We start from the raw sequence: 17,110 nt of genomic DNA, 5'->3' as shown, positions 1-17,110 counted from the left end.
GTCTGCGTTGTGGATTGGGAGAAGATGATTGGTAGATTTAGGCTGTGTGAGGCATTACAACAATGTACAACGAGAATGGAGGGGAAAGAGCCTGGATGGATGGGTGGATGGATGGATGGATGGATGGGTGGATGGATGGATAGATGGATACCCCTTTTCCCCTTCACTGTAGCCTATATGTTTTTATTATTATTATTATTATTATTTTTTACCTTTTTACCTCCTATGATGATTTCCTTTTTTTGGCTATAGGCTATAGAAGTGTATATTTTATTTCTCTAAATGTTTTGATGAATTGAAAATGGTGGGCCCGCTATTGTAAACAAGTGTAATGCTTGGTGTCATCGACTCATAGTTAACATAACTTGAAATGTACTGTAATTCTGCAAACTGTCAATAAATAGGCTACTTCAATCAATCAATCAATCAATCAATAAATCAATCAGATAGATAGATAGATAGATAGATCCTGGCTTGCGGACGTTAATTTTGTACCAAGCAGACATCAGGAATTCAGGATACCAAAAAAAAGAATCACAACCGAATCACAAAAATCACAACCGATAATGTGTTCCATTAAGAGTACTGCACTGACTGACTGTTGTGATGATCGACTACTCATGCCTGCCCTGTTCCTCAGTCAATAACTGAAGCTGCTGCGCCTACAAACTACTCACCAGTGTGTTGTCAACTTTATTGTTATAAATAATATAAAGAACCCATCTCAAAACTATAACATGGTATCAGAAGTGGCCGGGATCTTCACTCGACGCACGCCGATCGATCTCACAGCCAGAGAGTTATATTAGAGACCCAGCGGCCAGCGGATTGCGGTACGAGCGAGGAAGCTACGAACGCCTTTGTTGTTTGTTGCTGGTTAATGTTGCTAACGCTAGAAGCAGAAAACAAGCCGGGGCAAGATGGAGCAGCTGCTGCTGCAGCTCAAACCACCGTCATCGCTGCTGCTCACTGGAAACCTGGCCGAGAATTGGCGCCGGTGGGAACAGCGTTTCCAGCTGTACATGACAGCCACTGGAGCAATCGAGAAGGATGAAAAGGTTAAAGTGGCCATACTGTTGCACACCATCGGAGAAGACGCCTTGGACGTATTCAACACGTTCACATTCGAGGATGGTGACGATGGGAAAATGGACGCGGTCCTCAGGGCGTTTGGAACGTATTGCAGCCCGCAGAAGAATGTTGTCTTTGAACGGCACCAGTTCTGGTCTCACGCTATGGCGGATGGGATACCAGTGGACACGTTTGTCGCAGAACTGCGCCAGAAGAGCAAAACCTGTGCATTTGGAATAAGCGACACTGACATGATGAGAGATAAACTGGTGTTCAGTTTGAACAATGCCTCTCTGAAAGAAATACTACTAAGGGAAAATGATTTGACCCTTGAGAAAGCAGTAACCCTGTGCAGAGCGTCAGAAGCTGCCAGGAGCCAGATGCAAGCTATGCAGACAACACATGCTGTGGGTGAGTCACATGTGCAAGCCATGAATAGAGCCCCAGCTCACACACACCCCTTTTCCACCGGTTGGGAACCGGTTCAGTTCAGAACCAGTTTTTAGTCCAAAATTGTAAAGTTAATTATGAATTGAGTGTGCAAAACCATATTAAATTGTGTATAGGATCAATATATAATACATGATAACCCTTCCACAGTAGTAGCTTTTTCATATTTTCTTTTTTTCATTTTCCTACATATTGCCTAATTTCCTAATTTAAATGTACAATTTCAGAAAATTAAAATTGTACCTATTCATCTATCACGTATAGGTGTAATACTACTGTAAAAAAAAACAGAAATATGGTTAAATCATAGCCGCAATTTGCAACTTTTTTTATAATGGGATGAATCTAGCCCCTATCGGGACCCTACGTTAAAGTTTTCTGACATTTTGATGACTTTAGACGTAGGGTCCCTTCCCACGTATCTTAATCTATATGTTAAATATAATATACAACCCGATTTCCCGTCGCAACCGCCTTTGCTGCGCCGTGTGTGTGCTAGTTATTTGTTCCAAAAGAAGCATATATCTGCTATAGGAGCCAACGGAAACATCAATGAAACTTTCCTTTGGCGCAGAAGCCGTTAAGTATTTTTAAACTTTGCTTGACCATTTTGGCAGCTCTGAAATTCTCTCTTCGGTCCTTCCTTGTTGACATCTCGGTTGGCTAGCTGCGCCTACGAGGCACGTAGGGAGGCGCAGCTAGCCAACCCCGATGCTGGAGGCGGTACAATGGGATGTCAACAAGGAAGGACGGAAGAGAGAATTTCAGAGCTGCCAAAAGGGTCTGACAAAGATTAAAAATACTTAACGGCTTCTGCGCCGTTCGCGGGGGGTTCGGTTGTCTCCGTTGTCTCCTATAGCTCTTATATGCTTCTTTTGGAATATGTCAGCATCACACACACACAGCGCAGCAAAAGCAAAAGCAACGGTGTCAGTGTGCGTTTGTGAATTAGCATGTAGCTTTGCTTTGGTGTCACCGGACCCTATGGGTTGGGGTCCAAAGGAGCTCAACCCGGGGGGTCCGGAGACGGGCTAGGATGAATCTAGAGTTGCAATACCCTCCATTGACTCCCCACTCATCCAATTGCGTTTGCGATCTGCTTGTCTTAAACAACGTTGAACTCACCAACATTGCAGCTGTAGTCCAAGCTTGAATTATCCTCTTTCAATCTGCCGAGCTTGTTTTTCATAAAAATCCCCCGTAGACATGTTATGAGCTACTTTCTGTCAAGAAATTCTGTGCAAGTGATTATTTTTCTATGTGCTGGAGTTTGGAAGCACTCGTCGTAAGTCACTGAACGGCCCTGCGTACCACCTGTTTCGAATTTGCACATAATGCAGGAGGCAGCAGCGCGACCCGTTATGGAAAACGAGTGCTTCTAAACTGCAACAATTAGAAAAAGAATCACCTGCAGAGGATGTCTTGACAGAAAGTAGCTCATAACATGACTACGGGGGATTTTTATGAAAAACAAGCTCGGCAGATTGAAAGAGGATAATTCAAGCTTGGACTACAGCTGCAATGTTGGTGAGTTTAACGTTGTTTAAGACAAGCAGATCGCAAACGCAATTGGATGAGTGGGGAGTCAATGGAGGGTATTGCAACTCTAGATTCATCCCATTATAAAAAAATCAGTGGTTCTATCACATGGCAGAGTGCACACAGACAGACACACACACACACACACACACACGCACACACACAGCTGATGATTTTCATTTTGCAATGCGTGACCCAGTGCAAGGCATCTAGGTTGGTCACAGCTGTAATGAATCACAGACTTAACTCCTTCCCTGCCTAGGACTACATTGGACGACCATCTTTTTTTATTTTTATTTTTATTTTTCAGTGAACGCACTGGTTATATTCCATCCAATTGAAATGCATTGGAATTTTTGGATTTTGGAGTTTTGGAAATGTTTTGGAGCTCAATACAAAAATTGGAGACCGCCCTGGACCGTTTCAGCTGTTGTGATCACTAAACCATGTCTCTAGGGTACTTTCTGGCCTTGACAGCCCGCACATCCAACAGAAAAGTCTTATCTGATTGTAATAAACAATGTTAAACAACGTTAAACTCACTTTGCCACTCACCTTGCCACTCGATTTGCCATTGACTTTATGCATGCGCATACCCTCTATTGTCGGTCTCGCTTCTTAGTGAGGCCACATAGGGCTGAGCCTTTTAGAGCTATTTAGGGCTGGCAGGAAACGTATTCAGTTTGTCTCGTTATTAAGAAATCAACTATCTGGTTGTATGTATGCCGTTTGATTCTACATCTACATGATACCACCACCACATTGAAGCCCTTGAGGGCTGATTACACTCCACTGCGTGTTTTATGTCCATAGAAAAATGGTTATGCTTATGTCCGCATCATTTTTAGCGAGCCACAGGGCTACTGGTGAAGTGCCATTTGAACGGTAACCAGAGTGCTCTACAGTCCACACTGGCCGCCTCCTCTCACTTTCCCCAGGTACAGTAGGTCACTGTCCGGTCCGCTGGTTACAGACCTCACTATATAATGTAATATAATATATATAATATGGGGACTGACTGTGGAGTCTGACAGCGGGGAAAACCATTGGTTGCTCGTGTGGTTGGAGCCGAGTCGAGCGAGCTGTCTGCTCACTGCGCAGTGAGCAGCAGCAGCAGACACACACACACACACACACACACACACACACACACACCCGGCGTAGCCTACCTACTGATCATGTGCCATGCGTAGGCTACTATTTTGACTTGATTATTTTATTGTTTGGTGTTTGGTGTAGCCCTAAAATTGATGAGGGGAACGTTACAGTTACCATTTTGTTTTACTCTGATTACGTAATGGTGTTCTATGTAATCCGTTACTTCCCAACCCTTATACAACATAAGCAACATTATAACTGTGTGTGTGGTGTGCGTACGCACGCACCGTCTCTTTTTTGCTCCTTCATTGTTTGGTCATAGAGCCCATTGTACAGTATTTGAATCTCAGATGATGAATTGGTCATATTGTGTTGTGGTGCACACACATCATTGTAACAAATCTTACACATTATTGTTGTGTTTTCATCTTGGCTAGATCTGAACTAAACATCTCACTGAGCTTTAAGGGAGTGGCAAAAGAGGGTGTTTATAACAAAACACAAGACAAAACAAAGAGCATCATTGTCAAATGGAATGTCTCAAAATATATACTTTAAAAAAAGTAATTGTAATCCTGAATTAAAATAGAAATTAAAACAGAAATGGTTGCACTGTACGCTCCCTGCTGCTTGAACTGAGGCAGAACATCAGATTGGTTACTTTCACCATATTCACTTTTGACCATATTGTTCCTTGTGTGGAATTCCAAGCGCAATTTATTCCCTAATACATAAATCCCATAATCTCAAGATTCACATGTTGTGCTAACACCGCTAGGTCTCCAGTTATTAAAGTCCTTCCTTATTCACTTGATTTTAGACCAGTGTGTGGAGTCCAGACTGCAGGTGAAGATGAACTCTCCAGACTCAGCCAGGGACGTTTCTAATAACCAGGAACCAGACATTTCTATTAAACAGGAACCTGAAGACCACTCACACCTCGGTAAGTTTCATGTGCTCTTCCTTCTTTAATATTTTCGTTTCTGTAGGGCTGCCACAATGTCTTATTTTTACTATACAATAACAATGGCAAAACATATCATGACACTGATAATATCCCGATATGTAAATCCATCCTTGGAATATCCCTCAAATTCTATTTTGAAGTATATTCTATTTAAAGCACATCGTATTTTCCACAAATTGAATGTGAAAGAAAACTGGACCATATAAGTTCACCTTGTGATTTTCTTTACAGTATGGATGTAGGTCTCAAAAAGATTTTTATGGTGTGTCTCTGTAGGAGACGAGGTGTCGAGAAATGGCTCTGTGAGTCTGAACTGTGTGAGATAACACAGATCTTTGACTGGCTTTTTCTCAGCTTCTTCATTTGAGGTTTAACCATTTGAACCCTAGCATCCCTATATAGAGGGTGACATCATCATCAAACCAGGAAGTTATGCGGGAACGCCTACTGAGTGCCAAAAAACTACTTTCTGGCCTTGACAGCCCATACATCCAAACAGAAAAGTCCAATATGCTTGCATTAAACAACGTTAAACTCACTTTGCCACTCACCTTGCCACTCGATTTGCTACTCTATTTGCCATTCACTTTATGCATGTGCATACCCTCTATTGTGGAGCAGGGGCTGCCTTAAGGATCGGGAGGCCCGTTCATGACGTCATAATTTAAAATATCAATAATTATTATTATTGTTGTTTTTTTTTGTCAGTGTGTATTATCGGACTTCAAAGCATGAACAGCATACACAGCCAAGTAGAAAAATAGACAAGCAGCTTGATTAAACAATTGAAACGATTGAAACGTATATAAGGCCGCCACTGTTGTGGAGAGAACAGATGCCTGAAATAGTCGATCTACAAGTTCACAACAACACATTGCAATGAGCTGCAATTAGCCCTTCGCTAAGTCCCTCCCCAACCCGTCCTTGTCCACGAGGAGACATGACAAGCTGTCCTTCTCCCCCATTGAGATGCATATTAAATGACGGGATTTCATTCATCATTTCAGTAGCAAAACCTTCAAAGTGTCTTCTAAATCTAGTCAACCAGGCCTGCAGTAGGCTATGCACTGGACAAATGTGCATGACATTATTTGTCATGCACAGTACTCGTATAGTTTTTCCTCAAATCCGAAACGCAGAAACTTCCTGTGTGGAGGGTAGATAGGGATGTGAAAATAAGCGTCTCGTAAATCCACGCTGGCGCAGATAACGTACCAGCGAGTCTGCCGTTAGCATCTTGAAACGGAAGGGTTTTAGGTGCCGATTGAGAGCACGGAGGTCCAGGATAGGCCACAGTCCCTCCCCCTTTTTTCGGCACGAGAAAATATCTGGAATAAAAGCCTATGTCATCACCATGCGGCGCTCGCTGTCTTCCACAGGCTGGGTTGGCTGCTCGGAACCCCTCCCTTTCTGTGGGGGGAGGGGGGGTGGGCGGTCAGGCGCTCTGTCGGGCGGGAATCTCCAGGCCTGGCGGCTGTGCCTCTCAGTAGACTGGCGAGGAGGAGGAGGGGGGGCCAGCTGAGCAGGTCTTGCTGGGCCGGGGAGGTGGCTTCCCGCTTCGTCCTTCTGTCTCAGCTGCTCTCCAGTGGTGATGAGCTCATCCATAGCCCCATGAAAAAGACCCTCGTGGGTGATGGATGGGCCTCTTATACATCAAGGAGCGGATCAGTGGCGGCCGGTCCATAGGGGGCAGCCTGTAATTTATTTAAAATTAGCAATCCAGAAACGTAAATATTATATAATATAAGGAACCACTAACCAAAGGCAGTGATTAAAAGTTGTATTATGCTGCCACGTTGTATTATGCTGCCATGAAATGTCAAATGTTGTTTACGTTGTGTGATGTTTCTGATTGGTTACTGAGTGTCACATGTTGGTGCGCGTTCATCTGTAGCCCTTGACTCTCAGCACTGAAGAGTAATGCATTGCGGTCCACATGTCTTCAATACAAACGATAGGAAGCCACTGGGTCGCAAAATGTGTGCGATCAATGTTATTCACACCACAAACCACTTGGGGGCAGCATAAACATCACAACACAGTTTGACATATAGTTTAACACACCATAGACGCTAGAAAAACATGAATGATGAGCCACATGGAGCCAGGTAAAGATAATAATTCATTTTCATAATGGAACAACAAGACAAGAAAACTGTAGCCTCAATCTACATGAAATTAGCCATGTTTGGCAATGCCATGTTTATTTTTTATTTTTAAAAGCCTTCCATTGAATGTGATGATACCTATAGTGCATGTTTTCTTGATATTTTTATAGCGCCATCTCTAGGACAAAAGTCACCAGCCGCCACTGGAGCGGATGTCGTCTGGGTTTGGTATGGGAAAAACATCCAGCCATCTCGCTCTCTCTTGCTGGACTGTGTTGACCATGCCTCGTCCTGCAGACTTCACAATGGCTCGGGTGAGGACTTTAGTGTCGTCGTTGAGCCGCCGGGCAGAGCCTCTGTGTTGGCCGCTTTGGAAATGGCCACCAGGTTGCCATAGAGGCGGCTGAGAGCCATGAAGGTGTCCCTGTCCTTCTTGTCAGGGAAAGCAGGGTCTTTGTCCAGAGGAAAGTGATGTGGGCTGTAGGGGTTAATCAGGTACCCTGCGGTGGCCCAGTCTATCTTGGGGATCCCCTGGAAACCCACCGTGTTGGGGAGCTCTGTGTCGAGGGCAAACTTCTGTCGACGCGGTGTTGTTGCAGGAAGGGCTTTTGCATGTTTTGGTACGGGGAACTTGCCCTGTTGATAGCGGTGGGCTGGTGTTCTGGAGTTGTTTCGGTCGGCCATGTTTCGGTCGGCCATGTTGCTGCGGTTGCTTTGAAAACTCACTTGCAGCGGCTACATGAGACTTGTGCAGCGTCAACGAGCGAAGAAGGCTAAAAACACGGCTTGTGCAGCGCGAAATTAAAGCTAGGCTAGTAAAGACGCTTGTACAGCAGCTAACGAGAACTAGCAGAACTAGTAGCTAAGGCTTGTACAGCAGCGGCTAACTAGTCCACACAGGCTAGATAGTAATTGCGTTTACAGCGGTGGCAACTAGCTAACATGGCTAGGCTAAGCTTACACAGCAGCTAGCAGGCAAGTAGCATTAGCTTGCATAGTGAGTACTTACTTAGCGAAATAATGTAATTCGTGAGCTTATAATTATATCACCGAGGTGAGATCACCGATAGAGGAACCTCGCGGTAGGCTACAGGTCGGCAAACCCGTCCTTTTAAATTAACCATTATCGGAAAAGAGATGTCAGTGATATGAAGCGTGTGCCTCACGAGCAGAAGAAAGTCGAATTGATGCACATGCGTGAATACACGTGGTATACCCAGGGAGAGGGTGCATAATATGGCATGTCGCAAAATGCCCATTCAATTCCCAATAGAATGCGAGTTTATGAATTATTTTTCTGTGAGCGCTCCCATATAGCGTATCGCTGAAGCTAATATTCGGCCCTTCACTGTTATGAATGCAGGTTCCATGTTGGGTGAAATTGATACGTTTTCCACGGTGATGTTCTTGAACAAAGAGCTTGTCCGTGCAAACACCTCTACCTCTTTCCTCCTACGTGTCTTGTTTTATTGTTCCAAATAAAGTATTCCATCTGAAAAGTCCTTATTTCAGCAACAGCTTCCAACAACAACAACAACACAAGACGCTAACCATGCACAGCTGGACATGCAGAGTAGACGAGTGACGACACGTTGTCTCTCACTCATACATTAAACATCGTTAAGCTTCCCATCCTAAAGTTTAACAAAGTACACTGAGCAACAGAAAGTTAACATTTTGAATCTTTATACAGAGCTTAAAATGAACTGAAACAACTGTGGAGCAGTGAGTGACATGAGGTATTTGCTTTTTCCTTAGACAATTTATTGCAGACATAGGCCTGTACTAGAACCCTGCGCGGGAGTGATTTATTGATCCCGTTCCCGCCCGCTCCCGTTGAATTACAGACTAATCCCGCCCGCGCCTGCAATGATTTTATTTTTGACCACCCGCGGTGACCGCCTGTCCGCCGCTCCCGTCCGCAACAAAAAAATAAGTCTAATTTAGTCCCGCACCATCCCGCAATTGTATCGTTTCGTCCTGCTAAACCAGCAATATTTCCATTGGGATAAAAAAAAAAAAAACATTTACCCAAACAGTTGCTGAGATTGAGCAGCCGTGCATGCACGAGAGAGGAGTTATGTGTGTGAGGAGCTGATCACAGTCACAGATAGAGGGAAAGTGTTATATTAGGCCTATTATTTATGCTATATATATTATTATTGTGTCACAGTCTCACAGACATTGCGCAGCAGCGTGCACATGTATGCTGGGTGGGGAGAGAGAGAGTGCATGTTAAAAGCCAAATATACTTATCGTTGTGTTCTGTTTCACGTTATTGCTGAGTGAGTGACGCTGATGCACACGGGGAAAAGCAACAAGGGGTTTAGAAGCGAAAATGTCCGTTGTGGGGAAAAGGAACTCGATCCACACATGCATTTCTCAGAGTGATTAGCCTACTAATGATTGACAGGTGCGGCCGCTTTGGGAGCGTGCCTGATGATGTCTGTTGGAGAGAGTGAGACTGACTCCACGGTGCTTGTCCAGCGCATGGAAATTATACGTTCTCATCAGACATTCATATTTTGCTAAATTGTAGGCTATATAAGCTCTGTATCTGGTTAATTGCGGGATTTGCGGGGGCCCGATGGTTTTATCTTGACCGCCCGTGCCCGCCCGCAAGCATTTTAATACCGCCAACATAATTTACATTGGGTCCCGCGGGCTCCCGTTCCCGTTGCAGCCCTCTAGCCTGTACTTCTGTGTCTGCCTTTTAATTGTAATAATAATAATAATATATTTTGTTTGCTTTAGGCCTGTCTGTGCTTTGGCAGTTAGCCGCAATTTGCAACACAATATTATTTTTAATAATGGGATGAATCTAGAGTTGCAATACCCTCCATTGACATCCCATTGATCCAAATTGCATTTCCGAACTGCTTGTATTAAGTAAGGGATAATATCTGGCTAGGTGGTCATTGTCGGGAGATAATTCACCGACAGGGAGTTTAACCACCGAGGCGAAGCCGAGGTGGTTACACTCCCTGAAGGTGAATTATATCCCGACAATGACCACCTAGCCAGATATTATCCCGCTTATTACATGGCTAACTAACATAAATTAATCCATTGATCCAAAACACAACAAAAAAAGTATTCCATAACTTCGCGCTGGCTGCGTCTGCCCAGCTGCAGGGCTGAAGCACTGTCGGAAAACAAGGAAGTGAGTTGATCAAATAGAATCCATTTTCGGGTCCAGCTGCTTCGTCTATTTCTCGCTCAAATGTTTTCAAAAACATTTTAAGAGCAATGTTTAGCTGTAAATTACATTGTGTGTCAGTGGTGTGTGTGTTTACATGGCTGTTATGTTGGAAACGGCAGTAAATCAAGCGGGCGCAGCCGCGCAGCTGGTGGTGCTCAGAGGGTTTGATTAGGCAGCGGTCATTATACAGCGGAGCGGTCATTATCATGAGATAACTCACCGCTGAATTAAGCGATTGACCAATCAGAATCAAGCATTCAACCAAGCCATGTAATAAACAATGTTAAACTCACCAACATTGCAGCTGTAGGGAAAACTTGAATTATCCTCTTTCAAACTGCAAAGCGTTTGTTTCATCAAAATCCAAGCACTTCCAACCCCAACACAAAAATCACCTGCACAGAAATTTCTTGACAGTAGCTGATGCACCATGAAAGAGTATAATTCAAGCTTGGCCTACAGCTGCAATGTTGGTGAGTTTAACGTTGTTTAATCCAAGCAGATCGGAAATGCAATTTGGATCAATGGGATGTCAATGGAGGGTATTGCAACTCTAGATTCATCCCATTATACAAAAAATGGCGATGTTTCCCCATGGAAGAATTCGCCCCGCCATTCCGAAAGTTAAATCTCCGGAGCGCACAGAGCTCACCATGTGCGCAAGTTAAATCTCTCTCTCTCTCTCTCTCTCTCGCGCGCTCTCTCTCTCTCTCTCTCTCTCATATTCCCCTGAGTGACCTACTGCCGCCACCGCGCAATCAATCAATCAATCACTCCACACCGATTTCAGTAACAACCCCTCTCACCTCTCTCTCTCTCTCTCTCTCTCTCTCCCCCTCCCTCCGTATCTCTCTCCCTCTCTCTCTCTCCCTCTAATAATAATAATAATATAGTCCTCACCTTGGACATTGGCCTATAGCAGCCGTGCATCATTTCTTGAAAGCGAACAGCACTGCTTTCTTTTTTGTCTCCAATTAATTCTGGGCCTTTGGAGAGAGCTAGTTTTAAACCAGAATTTACCCAAATCTCAAGCGCAATAGTTCAAAGTTCTCTCTAATTTCACAACGCATCACAGCGCGACAACTTGTGAACTAGGAGATTAGATATATTCGAAGAAACTAGCATTTAGGAACCACTGGAAAAAATAACAAGCATCCGTGCGCAACTTGGAGCTCTCCAAATAGCCACATTCAGAAGGCTGTCTGTGATTCTAATTACTCCGTAACCACCAGAAGTATGATGAAACTTTCATCTCATTAATCATTGGCATGCAGGATTGACATAGCGTTATTTAGGCTATAATGATCAATTTGTGCATGATAATTGTATGTATCAAATATTATATTAACTCAAGGAAAAGGTAACAGCTTTGAATAAAAATGTCGGAACTGGTGTAGAATGGAAAATAAGACTGTGCCTGTTGCTCACTGCACAATTGGAAAGAAAACCAGCATGAGCATGGGGTGTTTATGATAATCTGTCCATAATAGTCCACATAGGCCCATAATTGAAGTCTTCAGAAGGAATCCATGCAGCCAAACCAGAGTCTGTGCGCTTCTTTGGGGCGCTATGCTACAGCTACACAATAGCCTATTCAGCTCTTAAGTTCAGTACAAAAGTAGCCTACTCTCAGTCCCATTCAAAGGGTGGACACATATCCAAATTAACCCATGGCCTATACCTTCAGAACGATTTGCACAGTGGTGGAAAAGTTTTGCTTAAGTTAAAGTATCAATATTGCAATGAAGAAATAAGTCCGGTAATCAACATTTGAGAAAGGCCTTTACTGTTCCTTGCAATGACATGACATCAGCAGTTACACATCGGTATAAAAAAACAAAACAAAAACAGTTTGCAAATGTAAAAAATGCAAAATAGGCATTAAATAGGCCTAATTTTACTGCAGTAAAGTGGACATGTAGTGGAGTAGAAATAAAAGTAGGCCCATATTAAAACAGAAAATTATCCACTAGAGAAAAAAAACTCAAAATCAAAGCACGTGAGGTCGGCGGAAAAAAGCTGGGGCGAGATGGAATTAGCTTACAGTAGGTTATGACTTGTTATGAATTAAATAAAACCTGAGTGAGTGAGTGAGTGTTGCGGGACTGTGCACTCCGGCCAGGTGGAGCTCTACGGATTGGGCATACAGCCAGCTGGTGATGCTGTGCGTCTCTGGTCGTTCTGCTGGTTCGTTCTATACTATAGGGTTATTTGTTCAAGGCCCATTCCCGAGTCAATGGGCGCTCATCAGTAGGGCTGTCCCCGACTAAGGATTTGTATAGTCGAAATGAATATGAATACATTTGCTGTTAGTCGACTGATAGTCGACTGAACACCCCCCTGCACCCCCCCCCAAAAAAAACAACACATTTGCATTAAGGTTGGGCGATAAGCTCTCAAGGCGCCGCGTCCTGCCTGTTTTTGCAGCGCCGTTCGCTACGCGTTGAGAGCTTGTAGATCCGTCTATTTTTGCAGCGCAGCTGCAGCCAGGGTAACAAAATAAAAAATAAGTTACAGGTGGAGATGAAGTGAAGTTGGAACGGACAAGCAGCTGCAAGTCAAGCTAACATCACAGCCACTGGCTGGTGACAGTGTTGTTAGCCGCAGCAACATGTAGCCTGCCCTGGTAATTTCTCCTCCTCCCCGGAGAACTCTTGCCTCCCCGCACCGTCGGGGAGGCTGATCCACAAGCTCTCAAGGCATCGCGTCCTGCCTGTTTTTGCAGCGCCGTTCGCTACGCGTTGAGAGCTTGTAGATCTGTCTATTTTTGCAGCGCTGGTGTCGGGGTTCGTTCACGTTGTCAATAAAAAAATAACCTAGATTACAGGTGGAGATGAAGTTCAATCAGTGGGTTGAATCAGTAGCTACGCGCTAAGCTAACGATCCCCGACCCTACACTAACACTAGCAGCCTGTTTTTTATTTTCCCCCCGACTTCACGGGTGGCGCATTGGGATTGTGATGAGACACGAGACAGCAGTGTGCATTCTGTTGTGACTGTATATTATTAAACTGCATGGGTCTGGACTCCGGAGCATAAACAACATGTAGGCTACAGTACAGTAGCCTCCCTCGGCTCGGTCCCTCCCAGCCTTTACTCTGGCTGCCAGAGTGTTCCCCGATGCTGCGGTGCGGGGGCTGGGAGCAAACCATTATAACGGAGGAGGGGTTTTCCACCCGGCCCAAAAGAAAAAAATCGTCCCGACTGTTTTTTTTTTGTTTTTTTTTGGTGAACATCGACTGAGAGGTTGTCAGTCGACTGAGACCCGTTCCGATCGATTAGTCGACTATTAGACTAATCGAGGTCAGCCCTACTCATCAGACACGTTGGGTTTATGGACGCACGCGTACTGGGCTCCGAATGAGTGGCCATTGATAGGGCTCATTAAATAACAGCTCCGTGGGGCCGAATGAGCGGCCATTGATTGACATGAAAATAGACAATTCACCGTGGGGCAGAATGAGCGGCCATTCACAGACTAGCGTATACCACCCTTTCGGAACTTGCATTGCTGCTGAAGTGAAGACTCAGATGTTGCTCCAATGCTCCCTGTTGTTGATATTGTTCGCATCAACCGTCCTGTTCATCATTTAAAATTAAATGTTCCGAGCTAAAATAAGGCCAATCCTTGCTCTATAAAACGCCAATGTTCCCATCACGCTCAACGGTTAATCAGAAACGACCTCCGAACATGGCGGATCTGTTCAACACCACGGACAGTGCATTAGTTTCCGAGAAAAAAGCCTACAAAGACGCGGCCTAAAACAGGAGCCAGTGTGGTTGAGTGAAAACAAAGGGTGCGGGAGGGGCCCTAGCAACCGTGCATAGCAACCAGAGCGATTCAATGAATGAAACACAGCGAGGCAATGTTATTATGACGAGCCTGCTCGTCATGTGTAATCAGCACATGCCGCAAAATTAATTATTAATCTTGGCGAATATACCTGTCCTACGTATCAAATGGGTTAAACGCAGATCTGCAAGCATGCAACGCATCGCATCTGTGACACGTTTCCACGTTCTATACCACAGCAATGTATTTTGTGTATGTGTGTGTGTGCGTGTGTGTGTGTGTGTGTGTAAGTAATTCCCTGTAGAAACTTAGTGACTTCCATCCTGAATGACCAGTCTAATATTAGTATTGCATTTTGGCTATGTGCAATAACTGCAAGCCAATGAACCAATCAGTAGCATTGGCAGTATTTGTCTTAATTTGTAATTCATTTATTTATTTAGTTGCCAATAACTTAACTGTAAGCCAGTTTATTTGTTAGACCCATTGTCTTTTATTGCAATACAATTAATGCTAAAAACACATTGTACATGCATTTAAAAAAAGAAACGGAAAAAAAGAAATAGCTTCTGACGAATCCCGGGCTAGTGGTTATAATGGTGGGGCCAGTGATCTTGAAAATCCAAATTTCCCTTATGTCTACCCCGGTTTTTGATATTGGCATAAGTATTATTTTCCTGTTTTTTTTCTCTGTATTGGCAAGTAAGTATGTACACAAAATTAAGTACAAGTACTCGGCCTGAAAAAAAAAAGAAAAACTAATCTATTTCTTAGATAGAAAATCGGTATCGGAATAAATATGCTATATCGTGAGTATATCGTTATCGTGATATAAACTTTTCTATATTTGATATGAGATTTGGTCATATAGCCCAGCCCTACTGATATGTTGCTAAAACTTTGAAGGTGAGAGCTCATTTTCTACAAGGAACACAGTGGAAGAATTGTTTTACATTTTCGGAATCTAGTATTAACTATTATGTATTTCTTCTGCTCCTAGACATCCTGCACATGGTTGTGTGTAAAGAGGAGGATTCCAATAAACAGGAGAGGAGCCCCAGTCTGCTCCAGGAGGAACCAGAGCCTCGACACATTAAAGAGGAACAGGAAGAGCTTAAACAGGAACGGGAAGATCTACTTCAAATACCAGAGCTGCCTGATGGGTCAATGTTGACATTACTAGCAGTGAAAGTTGAGGAAGAAAATGATGATGATGAAGGAGACATCTCTTCCCACTGCTCTGAAGTTGAAGTTGAACTTGAATCCGATGATTGGGAGGAGACCAGTGAAGACGGTGATGATGAACGGCGTGACAAGAGTTTCAGTGAGTCAGGTTCCTTGGGGACACGCCAGCATATCGACACTAGAGAGAAACCTTTCCACTGTAGACATTGTAAGAAGAGTTTCACTAGGCCAGATTCTCTGAAAAGACACCAGCGGTTTCACACTGGAGAAAAGCCTTTCCAGTGTGAACATTGTAACAGGAGTTTCAGTGAGTCCGGTACGCTGAAGAGACACCAGAGGTTTCACACTGGAGAAAAACCTTTCAACTGTAAACACTGTGACAAGAGGTTCATTCAGTCATATGACCTAAGGAAGCACCAGCGTGTTCACACTGGGGAAAAACCCTTCCATTGTAAGCACTGTGACAAGAGTTTCATTGATTCAGGTGGGCTGAAAACGCACCAGCGTCTCCACACTGGAGAAAAACCGTTCCAGTGTACACATTGTGACAAGAGTTTCAATCAAGCAGGTCACCTGCAGAGACACCAGCATGTCCACACAGGAGAAAAACCTTTCCAGTGTAAACATTGTGAAAAGAGTTTTAGTGAGTCAGGTACCCTGAAGAGACACCAGCATGTCCACACTGGAGAAAAACCTTTCCACTGTCACCATTGTGACGTGAGGTTCATTCAGTCAAGTGACCTAAAGAAGCACCAGTATGTACACACAGGAGAAAAACCTTTCCAGTTTAAACATTGTAACAAGAGTTTCCAGCCGTCGGCTTCCCTGAAGAGGTTCATTCAGTCATATGACCTAAAGAAGCACCAGCGCGGGGTAAAACCCTTCCATTGTAAACATTGTGACAAGAGTTTCAATCAATCAGGTCACCTGCTGAGACACCAGTATGTCCACACTGGAGAAAAGCCTTTCCAGTGTAAACATTGTGACAAGAGTTTTAGTGAGGCAGGTACCCTGAAGAGACACCAGTTTGTCCACACTGGAGAAAAACCTTTCCACTGTAAACATTGTGACAGGAGGTTCGTTCAGGCATATGACCTAAAGAAGCACCAGTATGTCCACACAGGAGAAAAACCTTTCCAGTGTATACATTGTAATAAGAGTTTCCAGCAGTCGGGTTCCATGAAGAGACACCAGCGTATCCACACTGGAGAAAACAATCTAGAGTTTCAATAACTCTGTTCACTTGAAAAGACTCGAAAGAAGGGGGGAAATCCACTATACATTTGCTCACTGGGAGCATCAAATCACCTGTATGTTGTAGGGAGGTGAATAGAAAAGCAGAACCATTATGGATATGCATACTGCCTCATTTAGGACTCGTCTTTTGGAGAGATTCCACCTGCTATTTTTCTTTCTTAGTTGGTTTTTCATGTTTTAAATCATAACTCACAACTCTCTGCCTATTCTGAATCTCATATCCTGCACAGGGCTTTAGATTGCCACCAGAATTAGTGTGCAAGTTAACATTTAACCTGATTGCATTCGTGTGAGTTTGATTATTAGGTTGGTTGTTCACCACTTCATTTTTAGTGTGAGTTTAGTGTTTACTGGAGTTTAATACGTTGATGAAATATAAAATAACGTCTCTTTTCTTCAAAGTGACTGGCGTAATGCAACTGAATAAATGAGTCATGTCA

General features: G+C 43.8%; 1 protein-coding gene across 1 annotated transcript; it reads left to right on the top strand.

Annotated features, from left to right (window-relative positions):
• Positions 1–761: 761 nt before the first annotated feature.
• Positions 762–16,743, top strand: LOC306927909 (uncharacterized protein). Its single transcript, XM_079507795.1, has 3 exons — positions 762–1,482; positions 4,979–5,101; positions 15,229–16,743. Exons 1-3 carry the CDS (start codon positions 921–923, stop codon positions 16,644–16,646), a joined length of 2,103 nt encoding a protein of 700 aa, XP_079363921.1. The 5' UTR covers positions 762–920; the 3' UTR covers positions 16,647–16,743.
• Positions 16,744–17,110: the final 367 nt, after the last annotated feature.

This window comes from Electrona antarctica (assembly GCF_951216825.1).
Source record: "Electrona antarctica genome assembly, chromosome: 8".
Classification (NCBI taxonomy): Eukaryota; Metazoa; Chordata; class Actinopteri; order Myctophiformes; family Myctophidae; genus Electrona; species Electrona antarctica.
Note: the sequence above shows the minus strand (reverse complement) of the source record. Positions and strands in the feature narration are given on the sequence as shown.

Excerpts from the sequence above, each read along its gene's own strand:
- LOC306927909 (XM_079507795.1), top strand. The coding sequence starts at position 921 with ATGGAGCAGCTGCTGCTGCAGCTCAAACCACCGTCATCGCTGCTGCTC. Across the intron at positions 1,483-4,978 it reads GCAGACAACACATGCTGTGG|ACCAGTGTGTGGAGTCCAGA; the intron begins GTGAGTCACATG and ends ACTTGATTTTAG. Across the intron at positions 5,102-15,228 it reads TGAAGACCACTCACACCTCG|ACATCCTGCACATGGTTGTG; the intron begins GTAAGTTTCATG and ends TTCTGCTCCTAG.